Below are 17336 nucleotides of genomic sequence, written 5' to 3' on the forward strand. Positions count from 1 at the left end.
GAATTAATAAAGTCATATTTTCTACACAAGAATACACCCATGATAACACTACTACTAATAAAAGAGAGAAAGATATCAGTGGTGAACACACAGCAGAAATGGACTCAAAGCATGACTCTAGGTAGTTAACAATTTGAATTAATTGAACACCACCAAAAAATTACAAAAGGCAGGAATCAAAGTGCAAAACAGGAAACACGGATCAAACAAAATAACAGGAAAAACACTAGGGTCACACCAGAACTCTCTCTAGAGAGAACAAAGCAATCTTGTACTGACATCAGGGAGGAGCGGGTTTATGTACACAAGGACAGGAGAGACAGTGAGATAGCAGCAAAATATATCTCTTCATGCCACGAACTGAGGACAACCAGTGAAAAGTCAGGCTAAACTAGCAAATAAATTAAATAATTGTACGGTAAAATGTTGAAATTATTATTTTCATTGTTTGTTATTTCATTAATTGTTCCTGTGAAAAAGGACCATAAATACTTAATGGGTTTATTTGGTTGTTTCTTTTTTGTATGTATTGAATTGCTCTTTTGTATTAACCTTGAGGTTAGACAGACAAAACTTTTACATGCACAAAAAAGATATATAGCTCAATAAAGGATAGGGGAAAAGCCAAAAAGCATAATACCACCAGTAACCTGGGGAAGTTATTCTTTAGCATTTTAAACAAGAGCATGTTAAACTTCCTAAATTAATGTATTTTGAGTAAAAAACAAATCGGCTTCCTTCCAAAGCATTACACTACAAAAAATGGAAAAATATTTGCCTGTTTTAATTCATTCAGTGAACCTGTCACCATGTGACTACAACCCTCGGATCAGGAGAGTTATACCAAATTAACAATACTCTAAAAAATCTGTGGGTGTGACGTCATCCACTGCACACTATATGAACGTCGCACACCCACACACTCTCCCTCTTTCTATGCTCCTGGTCAGTAAGAGCTTATACCAGTGTGTGTTATTTTACCTTGCTAAACCTTTTGATCCCCCTTCGAGGGTTACGGCACACTCTACCAGGGCCGTTTCATGGGCTCTGTTTCGGGGTGCACCCTTGGAGGAGGTTTGTGCTGCTGCTGGCTGGGCTTCCACATCAACCTTCACCAGGTTTTATAGGTTGATGTGGAAGCCCAGCCAGCAGCAGCGCCGATACTTGGGGTGGCCGCAACTTATTTATTTATCTTTTGTTTATGGTTGTTGTGATATATTCAACCTGGAGGGACATATTCTGTTCAAATGACTTTCAGTTATTGAGAATAAAAAGCTTGAATTCAGTGGCTTGTGTTCTGCTGTTTACTGAGCTAAGGTTCACTCCTTTTTCTCTATTTGGCCTTTTGACTGTTAGTCACCTTCCCCTCCTCGTGATTAATTTGCTATACTGTTGTCACGTAAACACAGTTTTATGAATGAAAACGAACCTGTAACCATTCATTGTCTCTCGGCAGTGAGGGATGATCCTGTGGATCCCTTCCCAGTCGATAGAAAGAGGCAGAGTGTGTGGGTGTGACGTTCATATAGTGTGCAGTGGATGACCCACAGGTGCTCCTGATCCGAGGGTTGTAGTCACATGGTTACAGTTTCATTTTCATTCATAAAACCGTGTTTATATATGTAAACATTAGTTTTGTTGACTTTAAAAAGGCATTTGATTCAATTTGGCCAGATGGAATCCAAATTGGTATAGGATGAAAGGTATACAACACGATCAAATTGATTTACATGGTAAACAAGTGCAGCATTAAAATTGGTGACAAACAAACAGAGTTTTTTACCCAGAGAAGAGGTGTTTTCCAAGGCTGTAATTTGAGTCCCAGACTGTTTCACATCTACATAAACCAATCAGTAGTGCAATTAGACCAATGTACTCAAAAAAGCACTAAACTTTCAGATTCACCTCAGAACCCCAAGTCCCCAAGACTCCCTCCAATTCAAGGCTCTTAAAACCCAAGAACTGAACCCTGAAAAGAGTCCCTTGCCAGCTAGTCCTGAGACTAGCAAATCCTGCAACATGTCACACACACCTTTATGAAACCAGCACTGCTTTACAAACACCAATTAGATTAAACCAAATTATCACTCAAAGCAAAAATACTTATTTGGAACATTGGGAGGAAGAGACAAAAACCAACACAAACTAGATTGTTATCTGTCCCTAAACAGAGATGATGAAATGGCTGAATGTCTCTCTAGTTTCAGAGATATCAAGCAGAGGCAGCTTCTTACCAAATACAGACTCAGAGACCCTGCAAAAAAAATGGAGACATAAAAAGTTATCAAGGCTGGTTATCAAGAGAATATAGAGTACGTGAGCTCTGTCTGACAGGTGAGGTGGAGACAGAGACATATCTTCTCCTGAAATTATATAGAAGCATAAGAGAGCAATATTTTGAGAAATTCCATCTATAAATACCAGATTTTTAAGAACTTCAAGATAACAATAAATTAAGCCATGCTGCTAAGTATGTGTCCCACCCTGAGGGACAGCGAGTGACTCAGCCAGCTGTTGCAAATAATGTTAGCAGCTTACATCTGGTTCACGTTTATTTGTAGTTTACGTTGTATCTTATTTGTTGTTATTGTTTTTGAAATTTGTAACTGCTAAATGGAATGGTCTTGATTGCATTAATCTTATATCATGTTCAAATATAAACTTTTGATTTTGAAACTGCTTTGGTACCATTGTTTAAATGAAAAATTCACGCCAATAAAGCATTCTGAACTGAAGGGAACTGACTGCAGTGAACTCTCCAGCACATTTCAGAGGAGACAGAAGGGCAGAGAGCACATAGTTTCCTCCCTCTCTGCAGATGTCTCTGCATGATTTCACTGTTTCTGTGAAACCATGTGACCACAGGCTCCACCATCTCTGCAGAAAATATCCATACAGATGATGGACGCCCCATGGTCACATGATTTCACAAAAACAGGCTCAGAGACAGAAAGCAGGAATTACAGTGAACTTCCCCAAAGCTACTGCATCTCTGAACTCTCTCTCTTTAAGGGATAGGAAGTGATTCTAATCCAAAACTCTTTCTGTTAAAGAGTTGTGGTGTCCGAACAATAATGCTGCGATGATGTGTTGAGAAGAAATCCGCTTGACACTGTTCTTGATCATAAAGGTTTATTACATCAAGGAATTCAGCATCAATTACAAGCTCAGCAGCAGCTTGGAGAGTGACCCAGCCCGATAACCACTCTGTGTCTCTGTACATCAAACACAGCTTATATAGGACATGTTTAGGTATCTGCTAAATAACATATAAGGGTCTGAGTCTGCAATCTAAAGCTCTAATCCATATCAGGGCACAGTGCTGTAGGATAAGTGTAAACATCTGTTAGACACCATAGAAGGGTTCAGTACCTTCATAAACACTAATCACTACTTTCCCTAACACTGGGTCAGAGGTCAAATTCCATAGGAGGGTTCACTCTTTACACACCCATCAATCTCTACTCCCCCCTTAAGAGTTCATTGAGCCTCTATCCAGCTGCTAGAGTGTTATTTTAAACTGTAATGATCAAATGCACATATGTTATACACCACAGAATTTTGCATGCCGCAGATGCACATCGCTCTTCCTCGCTGGTCTATTCCAAGTAACTGTTTAAAAACAATATGATATTCTTTGTGTGGTTCATCAATGGTGATAAATGATTGGAACGTCCCTCGAGGTGCAAACAACTCTGCACAATGCTGGTGAAGCTGGTGCTCACACCACACTCACATACACACTACACATATGCACTGACGCCCTTCCTCAAGAGTTAGGGTTACAATCTTGGAGGTATTCACCCACTTAAACATTTATTAAAAGAATTAATTTTGCATATATATTTACAGCATTATATGTTGAAATGTATATTGTAATTCGCGGTTTATTAACTTATTGGGAGAAAACAGGTAGTTCTATGTAAAATCAGACGTTGAGTGCCCCCTATATCGCAAAAATGGTTTGATCCTCATTTCACTGCGGACCTCCGACTGTGAGATCGACAATCGAATTATCCTCCGGCCATCGAAGAATCAAATCTTCTACTATTCAGGGTCAGCCCTAGACTCTATTATAGAATCATCCAAAGTGATATAGGATGAAAGGTATCCGACAGGATCAAATTCATGTACACAGAAAACAAGTGCAGCATTAAAATTGGTGACAAACACACCAATTGTTTTTTCCCAGAGGAGAAGCGTTTGCCGAGGCTGTAATTTGAGTCCCAGACTGTTTAACATCTACATAAACCAATGAGCAGTTTAATTAGACCAATGTACAGCGCCAGGACCCCAACTCCAAAATGGAGTACCTGCTGCTGTCACGCACAAAATAGGAACTACAGCAGCAGCTAGACCTCCTGGAACAATAATGCCAGTCCTGAGACTAACAAATCCTGCAACATCATCCATACAGATGATGGACGCCCCATGGACACATGATTTCACAAAAACAGTCTCAGAGACAGAAAGCAGGAATTACAGTGAACTTCCCCAAAGCTACTGCATCTCTGAACTCTCTCTCTTGAAGGGATAGGAAGTGATTCTAATCCAAAACACTTTCTGTTAAAGCCAATGAAGGTTTCCTCATAGTTCGCTAACTCTTCATTTTGGGTGTTTTCAGGTTTTCCTCACAGCCCTGGGTTTGTAAATGGAACACCAGGAAAGTAGCTTGGTGCATTTCCCACAACTTTTGCTCCAGCCAATCAGCAACAGGTGGCCTTCGTGCTCACGCACAGGAGTCGTGGCGAGAGATAGTTGGATACACCAACATTCAAGCGTGCTAGAGTCGAGGCTCTGTGAAAAAGGAGAGATGGCTGAGAAACAGCCAAAGAGGAAAAGGTCTGAAGAGTATAAACAGAGAAACAGGCTATGCTGTTTCAGACAAACCATAGGTCGTACTGTCTTGTCTGATTGTTGTCATGTTTGTAATGGCTGTGTCGTGGGTTTTGTATTTGTTTTCTGTGTTCATTCCCTGCCCTTGTGTTTACTCTTCTCGGTAGTGTGTGTATGTGTTACTTTGGTCATTTGTTTGGTCACCTGCCTGTTTCCTGGCCTGCTAGCACCTTGGCGGCTAGCCTCCTCCTCGTTTTTACCAGAAAGGCCAAGGGATACGTTAAGGCACGAGCATCAAGCCTTGGGCTAGTTAGCCACAGGTTCTGGAAGGAGACGTGGAGCTCGCCGCCTTCATGCTCCATCACAGTCCAGTGCTACGGAGGTTTCACCCATCATGCCTGCCCTGTTGGAGGTCCATCCAGCACCAGCTCTACCAGTGGCCCTCAGACCTTTGCCGCCAGCCTCCAGAGGGGTCCCGCCTTCACTACCGGCCCCATGCCCAGTCTCATGAGAGTTCTTGCCCTCGTCACCGGCCCCCTGCCTGGCCTCTGGAGAGTTTGCGTCCCTGGCCCCTGCCCAGACCCTCTTCCCTGTTGCCCTGCCTTCAGGCCGCCCACCTCAGGTTTCCTGTTGCCCCCAAGTTCTCTGGCCGTCCGCCAGAGAACTTGACTTGGACTTTGTTTCCCTGAGTTTTTTTTATCGTTGTTGTTTTTGTTTTATTGGGGTCTGTGTTCCCTGGATCCCTCCTCCTGTCCTCACTCCACCCACCCTGGTTCGGACATGTGTTTGAATAATAAAAATGATAATATATTTTATTTATAGATGCCTTTCTGAACATTCAAGGTCACCTCACAAAACATAATCAGAATCAGAATCAGAATCAGAATCAGCTCTATTTGCCAGGTAATTAGATTGACTGTCCGATGGCCCGGCGGTGGCTTTAATTTTTTTCCAGAGAGAGACATGAGACAGAGGTAAAATGCAAGCACAAACGTGGCATTTATTGTCATCCATACAGAGGAGACCACCAACAAGCAACAAACTTACACTGAAAGCAAGCTAGCTGCCTTTAATACACTCCCTACTGCAGGTAATTAAGTGGGTTAAACTACTTAGGTGGGACCACCATCATTTAGAATGATAAATATTTACCTAAAAACCCAACACCACAGAAAAATAGAGCACAAAGAATGAATATTTACAGAAATACAAATTTCTATCAATAAATCCATAACACATACACTCAAAATAATCGCATAAATCAGGGGTGTGGTGATGGCGCATAGATAAGATGCTTGCCTTTGGTGTGAGAGACCTGAGTTCGTTTCACACTGTGAGGAAGACACTTAACCCCTCGTTGCTCCAGAGGCGCTCGACCTCTGACATGTATAGCAATTGTACGTCGCTTTGGATAAAAGCGTCAGCTAAATGTAAATGTAAATCAGCATTGTTGATGCCTTTACTCCCCCCACCCTCAGCTTCATGGTTTGCTCCTGCAGCTCTTAAGCAGGTGCTTTGGCCTACAACACTCCTCCGCCCCCTGCTGAAGAGACAACCAGGAAGAGGTGAGTACTTATATTGTTTGCTTTATCTGTTTAAACTAATTTGATAACTAACTGGAATGGAGTACAAGCACGAACAGGATCCCTGCATGTGTCCCTGGAGAGTCGAGGTTGCAGGATGTGATGCAGACCCAAGTTGGCTGCATCATCCACTGACCTGTTAGCCCTGTAGGCAAACTGCAGGGGGTCCAGCAGGGGCCTGTAATGTCCTTCAGGTGGGCCAACACCAGTCTTTCAAAGGACTTCATGACTACAGATGTCAGATAGTCATTTAGTCCAGAGATGGAGGGTTTTTTGGGGACCGGGATGACTGTGGAGCGTTTGAAGCAGGAGGGAACTTCACACAGCTCCAGTGATCTGTTGAAGATCTGAGATGGGGGCCAGCTGGTCTGCACAGATTTTCAGGCAGGATGGTGAGACACCCTCAGGTCCAGGAGCCTTCCTGATCTTCTGTCTCTGGAAGAGGTGGCTCATGAGTGCAGATGAGGGGTCAGAGAAGGAGGGTGGCAGCGTGTCAGAGGGGGAAGGTGGTTGTTTGAAGATGGTGTTGAAGTGGGGAAGAGGTGTGAGAGGTGTGACTGTGGGCTTTTCAAACCTACAGTAAAAGCCATTCAGCTGGCCAGTCTCGTCTGAGTACCAGCAGTGTTGGGGGACGGTCTCCTGTAGTTAGTGAGTGTCCGCAGGCCTCTCCACACTGATGGGGGGTCGTTGGCTGAAAAGCTGTTATTTAGCTTTTTGACGTAACTCCTTTTTGCAGCTTTGACCTCTTTAGTCAGTTTGTTCCTGGCCCGGTTGTACAGGATTCTGAAGGCCTCCGCTTTGGTCTGACGAAGCTGCCTGAGTTTCGCTGTGAACCAGGGTTTTTGGTTGTTGTATGTGTGCAGGGTTTTGGTCGGCACACACATTATGTAGGATGATGTAACATGGCACCTCATGGCAAAGAACCCTCTGAGGATCTCTGATGGTTGCTCTACATAAAGATGGCCGAGGCTATAAGAAGACCGCCAAGACCCTGAAACTGAGCTGCAGCACGGTGGCCAAGACCAAACAGCGTTGTACAGGACAGGATCCACTCAGAACAGGCCTCGCTATGGTTGACCAAAGAAGTTGAATGTACGTGCTCAGCGTCATATCCAGATGTTGTCTTTGGGAAATACACAACTGCCAGCATTGCTGCAGAGGTTGAAGGGGTGGGGGGGGGGTCAGCCTGTCAGGGCTCAGACCAGACGCCGCACACTGCATCAAACCGGTCTGCATGGCTGTCGTCCCAGAAGGAAGCCTCTCCTAAAGATGATGCACAAGAAAGCCCGCAAACAGTTTGCTGAAGACCAGCAGACTGAGGACATGGATTACTGGAACCATGTCCTGTGGTCTGATGAGACCAAGATAAACTTATTTGGTTTAAGCGTGTGTGGTGGCAACCAGGTGAGGAGCACAAAGACAAGTGTGTCCTGCCTACAGTCCAGCATGGTGGTGGGAGAGTCCTGGTCTGGGGCTGCATGAGTGCTGCCGGCACTGTGGAGCTACAGTTCATTGGAATCAGAATCAGCTTTATTGCCAGGTATGTGTACACATACGAGGAATTTGACTGAGGATTTACTCAGTATTCCAACCCTAAACACACCTCCAAGACGACCACTGCCTTGCTAAAGAATAAGGGTAAAGGTGATGGACTGGCCGAGCATGTCTCCAGACCTGAACCCTTTTAAGGCCCTGTTTTGATCTGTGGGGCATCCTCATAAAAATTAAAATCAATAACATAACCAATCATCAATCACAGATAATGCAGAAACAGAAAGAGCTCTCTCTTGTTGAGCATGTTTTATATAAAAACACATTTATCAAAGAGATTATAGCTGATTATCAGTTTAGCAGCAATTTATTAGTTGGTTAACTCCACATGAGGTGGACCTGCAGGTCTCTGCAGGGCTGCAGGTTTGTGTTTCCTGCTTTAGTCCAGCAGAGTGCGCTCAGTCCACTCAGCAGAAGGCCTTCAGTAATGCAGTGCTGGCTCCCTCTAGTGGTCACTACAGGAAGCATCACCAACAGAGCTGATCACGTGATGAAACATCAGCTGGAACCAATCTCTGTCAGACCTGCTGCTCCTCACAAACTCCCAAAGAGAAACAGAAGAAAGAGACGAAAGAAGACACAGGAAGAAAGCAGCGTAGAAATCCATCAGAGGACATCAGCTTTCAGGACTCTTCACAAACACAGCAGCAGCTTTCTGTCTGACTTCTCTTCTGGAACGTCCTCTGTGCACACTGATTTAGAAAACACTTTTATATGTTCGCTACGGTTCAAGGCTGGAATCACCTGCTATAGTGATGTTTTCAGGAAATGCTTATTTTGAAATAGTTTTGGCCCCAAAAGAAGAATTAAATGATTAAAACGTCCATTTAGTTGATGTCCCCACAGTGCTGCCTGACAGAAGAGACGTCTGTTAATTCCAGCTTCTTATAGACGTTACTGTGAACTTGACCCTGAAACAGGAAGCTGTTCATATTTAAACTTCTTATATTCTTATTTAACTGTTGCTCAGAGGAATCTTTGTCTCTTTCTGCCCTTTCAGTCGTACAAGACAAACCCTTTCACAATAAAACAGGAACTCAAAATCTGCCTGCTTCCTTTGTCTTCAGCCAGTTTGTCTTTGTCTTCTGCTCGAGCGTAGCGGCCCTTTCTCTGTGTTTACCTGTGTCTTGGATTTCCTGCCTTTTGGATTTTGTTTATTGCCATTATTAAACTGCTGTCTAGTGCAGATGAGAGCTGGAACTCAAATCCCAGATGACACAATATTCATAATGTCAGCAGATCTTTATTGTTTGCAGGTCAGAGCATCATCAGCATTACACAGGTGTGACTGAGGAGAGGCAGTCTGTCCTCAGCTCTTATAGGACTTTGATACAACACACATTAACTGTAATCTTCTTTATTATTGAGAAAGATATTAAGATATATTATTACACTCTCAGAACACAGGAAGAGGTTTCAACCCCCCTCCAGGCTAAACTCCTTTATAATGAGTTCACTTTAGTTTCCCAACAGCTTCAACATTGTGACATCATGGTGGATATATAAGACACGTCTATTCATACAAGCACAAACACAATCATAGTGGAGAAAACATGATTAGAAGAGAAAACATAAATGGATTTAGTCCAATTTAGTGATGTGAGGGAGGGAGCTGTTGTACTCAGCATGAGACACCAGGGGGCGTCCTCACTCCTCGCTTTGTGATGTTTAAACATCTGGATCAACAGTGTAGAGCTTGTTTTCTACACAGCTGCTGCTCACACTGATGGTGTTCACCTGCTACATCACTGCTTTACAGCTGCCATCAGCTGACCAAACCTGTACCGCAGCGCTGCTACAACTCCTTTATCCACTTGAATTTTCATCTCTTCCAGTTTCTGGACCTTCTCTGCGTCTCCTTTCTCCTTCATCTTCTCAATCAGGAAGTCCAAGTGGACATGAGTGGACAGTGAGATAACATTCAGGGCGATCTGCTCCAGTCTGACAACATGTTCAAAGGACTTTTCCAACAAGTGATCTTTATCTTTCTGAAGTTTTTCCATTTGCTTTTCTAAAGTTTCCAAAAGGCTTGTTGTCTCCTCACAGCCAGTTTTACCTCTTTCATACTTCTCTTTCACATCTTGCAGGGTCTTCTGAACTTTCCTTGTCTTGTCCACATAGATCCACTTTTCTTTCACATGATCTGATACAGGACACTTCCTGGTACATGAAGTGCAGCGGCCATCTTTCATGACCTCACAGTGTTTAGGATACCAGGCCAGTGTGCATCCAGGATAGTGACAGTTCTCCTCACAGACTTTACAGCAGACAGCTCCTTCATAAAAAAACAACCTCCACCTCCCTCCACCATCGATTTCTTCTTTGTCTTTGTAGATCTCATCAACTTGTACACTGAACTCTTCATTTCTCTTCATCTCTTCTTCATGTTTCTTCAGAGCTTCCTGAGTCTGTTGGATTTCTCTCTGTTTTAGTTCAGTGAACTTAAATCTCTCTTGCAGGTTGTGGATGCAGGCTGCCAGTCTGATTCGCTCGTTCAGAACATGCACGGTTGTTTCCAGCTTCTGAGGTGCAGTTTCTTTCAGAAACTCTGTGAACTGTCTCATTCCTCTTGTTGTTATTTCATCTGCATTCTTAAGGGTTTCTGTGTCCTCTGTCCTGTCTTCATCCAGACAGTTATTAAAAAGGAAGTAAACAGGCTGATTCTTTTCATTTCTGGCACATTTCATTTTTGCATCTCCGAGAGCTTTCAGAACATTTTTAGGTTTTCTTCCATCTGAGTGTGTGATGAGAGCAACAATGTTCTTCTCCATGTCTTTTCCAAACAGAGACACCACTGAATCAAAGATGTACCTCAGTCGGTCACTCAGTCGATTCTCAGTTGCTTTCAGCACCAGACCCACTGCATCCATCTCATGAACTCCGTCCTCTGAGCGGAACCAGTCTAATAGTCTTTGACTGACGATGACGTCATGTTCAGTTCCTCTGGTGTCTCCGTATCCAGGAGTATCGATGATGGTCAGAGAGTAGGGCAGAGTTTCACCTTCAAAACCAAAGACCTGGTACACCATCACATCTAATGTCTGACTCTCTGACTGACTTCTCTTCTCGTCCTCTACGTCCTCTACGATCTGAAACCAGACATCGTCCTCCCACTTCACTCCCATGGCGTAGTTGACCAGAGCGTTGACCAGAGTAGATTTTCCTGTTCCTGTTTCACCCACAAGCAAGATGGTTTTGTTTATCTTGTTCACATTTCTTTCACCAAAAGTCATTCTTCTTAGAGATCCAATGTTCTCTTTCTTTGGTGTCAGCTGGTAGTGAGTGGGAGATCCTGAATTGATCAAAACTTTGCAGCTGATGTTGTCATATTTAGTTGATTTGTTGGTATTCCTGTACAAAAGTAAATGCATTATCTGAAAAACAACTGAACATAGCATTAAATCATTATCTCTACTTGCTGCTGCCTTTTAATAATAGTTATGCTAATTGAATACACAGGCCAGAAATATTTTACCTGGTGTGTGCTCAAAACACAAATCAATATATACAAACTATACTAATTCAGCTGTTTTACATCTCATAGGTCAGTTTATCAATCAAAGTTCAACAATCAAAGCAGTTTTCACTCTTAACTCTGCTCTCGTTGTAAATGTTCACATCATGTAGTAAAATGGGATTCAGCAGCGTGATGCATTTCAACAAGAAAATAAACTCTGAAACTCTGTGTTGTTATAGAAACGTAATATTACTCACGTTGCCATGGTAACAGCTTGACAGCAGTTTATTAGTTCCCTGCATGAAAGAAAAACAAGTCAGTGACCTCCTGTCAGCTGTGCTGCTGTTATCAGCAGCTGTCAGTAGATACTGGATCTTAGTGTTTCTGTGCTAGGCTAGCGCAGTAGCATTCTCACATTGTGACATCAATTTTATTTAGACATACTTTATAGTTTAATTAAACCTTCAGTATGGTCATTACTGTTACATTTAAGCATGTTTGTTTACCCATTCACTGATGACATAAAGTGAGTGTTTAGATATTTTAAACAGAAACAGCTTCACAGTTCACAGAACTTCAACAACATGTTTCAGAGTTAAACTTGTTCACAACATCTGCATTTACTGAGGAATATATTACTTGTCTGTCTAGAAAGAAGTACAGTATACATTAACTACATGTTTCCTGCATTTATATGTGGTTCTGACTCCTGATCTGGACTTCCTAATGTATTTCATTGTTCCTTTTTCAAAGTGTTCTCACCTGTTGTTCACCTGCTGGCTTCACAAAGATCTCTGAAGCTGAGGAGGCAGCAGAGCGGTTTTATATCAGCAGAGAGGGAGGACCCCTGTGCTCACATGACTTCACAGAAACAGTCTCAGAGACAGAAAGCAGAGAATGCAGTGACTCTCCAGTACAATGTGGGCGGTTCCTCTGCTGTATTGTGAATAAATTAATGTTACTTATTGTTTAAGATGTGATTATATTTGAACATGTCAACCCATCCAAAGTGAGGAAGACTGACATAAAAATATTTGCATTAGAATAAAGATGTTCTTCTCAGCATTAATGCACAGTAGGGCTGCTCAAATAATAGTCGACTAAACTGTCGGTCAAAATGTCTCTTTGCAGGTTGTTCCAACACATTCAGAGTCATTACCGCTTGTTGTTAACAGAAAGCTGCTTTGGCCTGATGCTGGTAGGCTGACGAGACCGGTGTAAACCTGCTTCCATGACAATACCGGAAGTCATTCATTTCTTTCGTTATCCAATTATAATACATCTTGTCTACTGTAATTTTGAGTAATAGTGTAACTAAAAGCTGTGATTGCGTTGCCCTTGTTAAATTTATGAAGAAGAAAAAGATTTTTAGTGCAAGTCACATGGCTGTTACCCAGAAGTTTTGAAAGAAGCGCCAGAGAGGAGAGAGAATGGTGGCTGAGAACAGCAAACTTTAAGCTCCCGTCTGTTATTCTGCGGTTGGAGGCGAACACAGTAATAATTATCAAGTTACCTTTTTAAAACCTCTTCATCCCTAGCATCCCTGTATCAGGGGTACCCCTCCGTCAGTCTCAGACAATGATGTAGTATGGTTTTTAAACGTGTGAATACCATAGACTGTATATAAAAATGGACATAGTGTCCGTGACTGTATTTATAATACAGAAATGTATTTATTCCTCCTGATGGTGTTCGACGCTCTCCTGATTGTGTGGGAGCAGTGAGGTTTGGGGGGGGTGCAGTGGGGCTGCCGGGAGGGGCCTGGCGGGGGCAGGGGATTGGTGGGGCTTCGGGTCGGGGCTGCGCTAAGCTGCCTCTGGGGTGTGTGGGGGCCTGGGGCTCGGTGCTTTGTACCTCTGGGTCGGGGGCGGGTCTGCGCGATGGGGGGGCTGGGCCCCCCTGGACCCGTCCTTGGGCTATGCGGGGTTGTCGCTGACTGTGGGGTGCTGCGGGTGCTAGAGGGGCTCCCGCTGCTTCTATTTCGTATAGGCTTCGCCCTCTAAGGCTATCGCTGTTGGATTTACCCCTTCCACGCGCCTCTGAGAATTTTAGTCTACGCCCACCCACAGTGTTGGCCTCTCCTACATCCGCACCTTGTATATATACACAACGGTGAGACCCAGCCTTCAGCTTCCATTTTTCTTCAGCACTGAGCTGTCTAAAGAGCAAGATTTTCCAGCTGGAAAACAAGAAGAACGATGTCTTCCAGCAAGCCAGCCAGAACGGGACGTCTGCCACACGGGCTACATCGTGCTGGGTGATCTCCATCCCCGCTGCAAGGCGTGCCTCGGACCGGAGTACGCCGGCCGAGCACTCGCTCTCGGTTCGCACTGACCGTTCTGCGCCCTTCTCCCCCCCCAAAGAGTGGTGGCGCCAGGTGGATAGCTTTGCCATTCAGAACGAGGAGGTGGGGGTCTCTGGGCGCGGTCAATCCGGTTGCGGTTTGGAGGGCTGCGTTGGGATTATAGGGCGATTGTCGATGCATCTTGATGCCTTGTTTATTTTTATTTTTTTCTTCCCTGTGCAAGGTCTCTGGATGGCTTCTGGGCCTTTAGTTTGTGCAATAGAGTCCGGTGGCGGCATTTCCTTGTTGGTTTGGAGGAACCAGTTTGCGTACCTGGTTTTCTTCGTCGGCCTCAGATCCATGCTTCCCCATATCTCTGTCGGCCAGTTGTCGGACCCCTCTGCAGACTGAAGTATAAAGTTAGCTTTCGGGATATGCAGTGCAGGGCGGGGCTGTGATCCGGTTCATTCTGGACCTGTGCCTGGAGTTCTCGGGGCCAACCGGCGGTTAGGGGAACGGCGGACTTTTATTGGCGGGTGCACGGTGGCCTGCACGGTGCGTTTGCTGCCAGGCTGGGACTTGCTGCTGGTGTTTTTCTCCACTGGCTTTTGCCGTCGTGTTCTGCCCCTCGCTCTCTATTGTTTGCCCGTTTTCGCATGTGTGATACACGGGGGGCTGCCGGGCATTGGCTGTGTTGCTTATTTGTGTTTGATTGTTTCTTGTTTTCATTTCTCTCTTAGTTTTCTTCCTATATCATCTGTTTATTGCTGCTGTTCGGCTGGTTGTCTTTTACTATTTTATTTTATTTATTTTTTTCCCCGGGAACCATAACCTTATCGTAGTGGTGAGGTTTGCGTACCCCGGTGAACCTGGCTGTGTTGTCGGGAGCCTAGTGCTCCTGGTAGGGTCTCCCAAGGCAAAGTGGTTCCAGGTGAGGGGCCAGACTAAGAATGGTTCACAAAGACCCTTGATGACAAATCGTGGAAGAGGAGGAGAGACCCTGCCCTGCCGGGGCTCCCGTCTGGAGCCAGGCCCAGAGGGAGGGCTCGTCGGCGAGCGCCTGGTGGCAGGGTTTGCCACGGAGCCCGGCCGTGGCCCAGCCCGAAGAACGTGGCAACCCCTCTCCATCCTTTGGACACACCATCCATCGGAAGATCCGCAGGGGTCGGGCGCGCTGCCACATGGGTGGCTTCACTGGACCAGACCCGGGCGTCAGAGGCTGGCTCTGGGGACGTGGAACGTCACCTCTCTGTGGGGGAAGGAACCGGAACTTGTGCGGGAGATGGAGCACTACCAATTAGATCTGGTCTCGGTTCTGGAACCGTACTCCTTGATAGGGGATGGACACTATTCTTCTCTGGAGTTGCTCAAGGTGTGAGGCGCAAGGCGGGTGTGGGGATACTCACAAGTCCCCGGCTAAGCACCGCTACGTTGGAGTTTACTCCGGTGAACGAGAGGGTCGCCTCCCTACGCCTTCGGGTACTGGGGGGGAAAACTCTGACCGTTGTTTGTGCATATGCACCAAATAGCAGTTTAGAGTATTCAGCCTTCTTGGAGACCCTGAATGGAGTTCTGTATGGGGCTCCAGTAGGGGACTCCATAGTTGTGGGCAATGGAGATACCTGGAAAGGCGTGATTGGGAGGAACGCCCCCCCTGATCTGAACCCGAGTAGGTGTTTGTTGTTAGACTTCTGTGCTAGTCATGGATTGTCTATAACGAACACCATGTTCAAGCATAAGGATGCTCATAAGTGTACGCCGTACCAGAGCACCCTAGGCCGAAGATAAATGATCGATTTTGTAATAGTTTCATCTGATTTGAGACCGCATGTTTAGGACACTCAGGTGAAGGGAGGGGCGGAGCTGTCAACTGATCACCATCTGGTGGTGAGTTGGGTCAGGGGGTGGGGGAAGACTCTGGACAGACCTGGTAAGCCCAAACGGGTAGTGCGGGTGAATTGGGAACGTCTGGAGGAGGCCCCTATCCGTGAGATCTTCAACTCAAACCTCCGGCGGAGCTTTTCTGGCATCCCTGTGGAGGTTGGGGACATTGAACATGAGTGGGCAATGTTCAAAACCTCTATTGCTGAAGCTGCAGCGGAAAGCTGTGGTCTCAAGGTCTTAGGTGCCTCAAGGGGCGGTAACCCTCAAACACCGTGGTGGACACCGGTGGTCAGGGAAGCCGTCCGACTGAAGAAGGAGGCCTTCCGGGATCTGTTGTCTCGGACGACTCCGGAGTACCGACGGGCCCGAAGGACGGCAGCAGCTGCTGTGGCAGATGGAAAGCAGCAGGTGTGGGAGAAGTTCGGAGAAGACATGGAGAAGGACTTTTGGTCGGCACCAAAGTGTTTCTGGAGAACTGTCCGCCATCTCAGGAGGGGGAAGCGGGGAACCGTCCAAGCTGTGTACAGTAAGGATGGGACCCTGTTGACCTCAACTGGGGAGGTAATTGGGCGGTGGAAGGAACACTTTGAGGAACTCCTAAATCCGACTCTTTAGTAGAGGCAGAGCTCGAGGCTGATGGGTGATTCTCGTCAATTTCCCTGGTGGAAGTCACTGAGGTAGTCAAACAACTCCACAGCGGCAAAGCCCCAGGGATTGCTGAGATCCGCCAAGAAATGCTAAAAGCTTTGGATGTGGAGGGGCTGTCTTGAATGACACGTCTCTTTAACATTGCGTGGAAGTCGGGTACAGTGCCCAAGGAGTGGCAGACTGGGGTGGTGGTTCCCCTGTTCAAAAAGGGTGACCAGAGAGTGTGTGCCAATTACAGGGGTATCACACTTCTCAGCCTCCCCGGTAAAGTCTACTCCAAGGTGCTTGAACAGAGGGTTCGGCCGATTGTCGAACCTCAGATCGAAGAGGAACAATGCGGTTTTCATTCCGGTCATGGAACAACTGACCAGCTCTTTACTCTCACAAGGATACTGGAGTGGGCTTGGGCGTATGCCCATCCAGTCTACATGTGCTTTGTAGATCTGGAGAAGGCGTATGACTGGTTCCCCCGGGAGATACTGTGGGAGGTGCTGCGGGAGTATGGGGTGAGGGGGGCTCTTCTCAGGGCTATCCAATCCCTGTACATCCAAAGCGAGAGCTGTGTCCGAGTACTCGGCAGTAAGTCGGACTCTTTCCAGGTGAGGGTTGGCCTGCGCCAGGGCTGCGCTTTGTCACCTATCCTGTTTGTGATATTCATGGACAGGATATCAAGGCGTAGTCGTGGTGAGAAGGGGCTGCGGTTCGGTGGGCTTGGGATCTCGTCACTGCTTTTTGCGGATGATGTGGTCCTGATGGCATCATCGGTCCGTGACCTTCAGCTCTCACTGGATCGGTTCGCAGCTGAGTGCGAAGCGGTTGGGATGAGGATTAGCCTAGCTTCGTGGTGAATTTTTAGGTTATTTAGGTTGCAATGTTGCCAATTAATATATAATTAATTAATAACGTGATAATGAAGTTACTTTATACAAACAACAATGGTTGATGAAATACATTGTACTGCAACGATATGGCAGTAAGTAGGAGAGTTTCTGATTTAGCTCTCTCTCTCTCTGCACACACACTGTTTGGAGCAGGTTTTTAGTCTTTCTTCTGTTGCTACTGTGGAATGAAGTTAGTTCAATATAAACTAGGC

The 17336-nt window shown here is 45.5% G+C and overlaps 1 protein-coding gene across 1 annotated transcript; it reads right to left on the reverse strand.

Annotated features, from left to right (window-relative positions):
* Positions 1–9193: 9193 nt before the first annotated feature.
* On the reverse strand, positions 9194–12303 carry LOC119914694. The gene is made up of 3 exons (XM_038734153.1): positions 12190–12303; positions 11685–11723; positions 9194–11321 (listed from the first exon to the last, which is right to left on the reverse strand). Exons 2-3 carry the CDS (start codon positions 11690–11692, stop codon positions 9716–9718), a joined length of 1614 nt encoding a protein of 537 aa, XP_038590081.1. The 5' UTR covers positions 11693–11723; positions 12190–12303; the 3' UTR covers positions 9194–9715.
* Positions 12304–17336: the final 5033 nt, after the last annotated feature.

The sequence above is a fragment of the Micropterus salmoides genome, unplaced genomic scaffold (genome assembly GCF_014851395.1).
Source record: "Micropterus salmoides isolate LMB-PRFRI ecotype aquatic unplaced genomic scaffold, ASM1485139v1 Ms_hic_scaffold_20, whole genome shotgun sequence".
NCBI classification, from domain to species: Eukaryota; Metazoa; Chordata; class Actinopteri; order Centrarchiformes; family Centrarchidae; genus Micropterus; species Micropterus salmoides.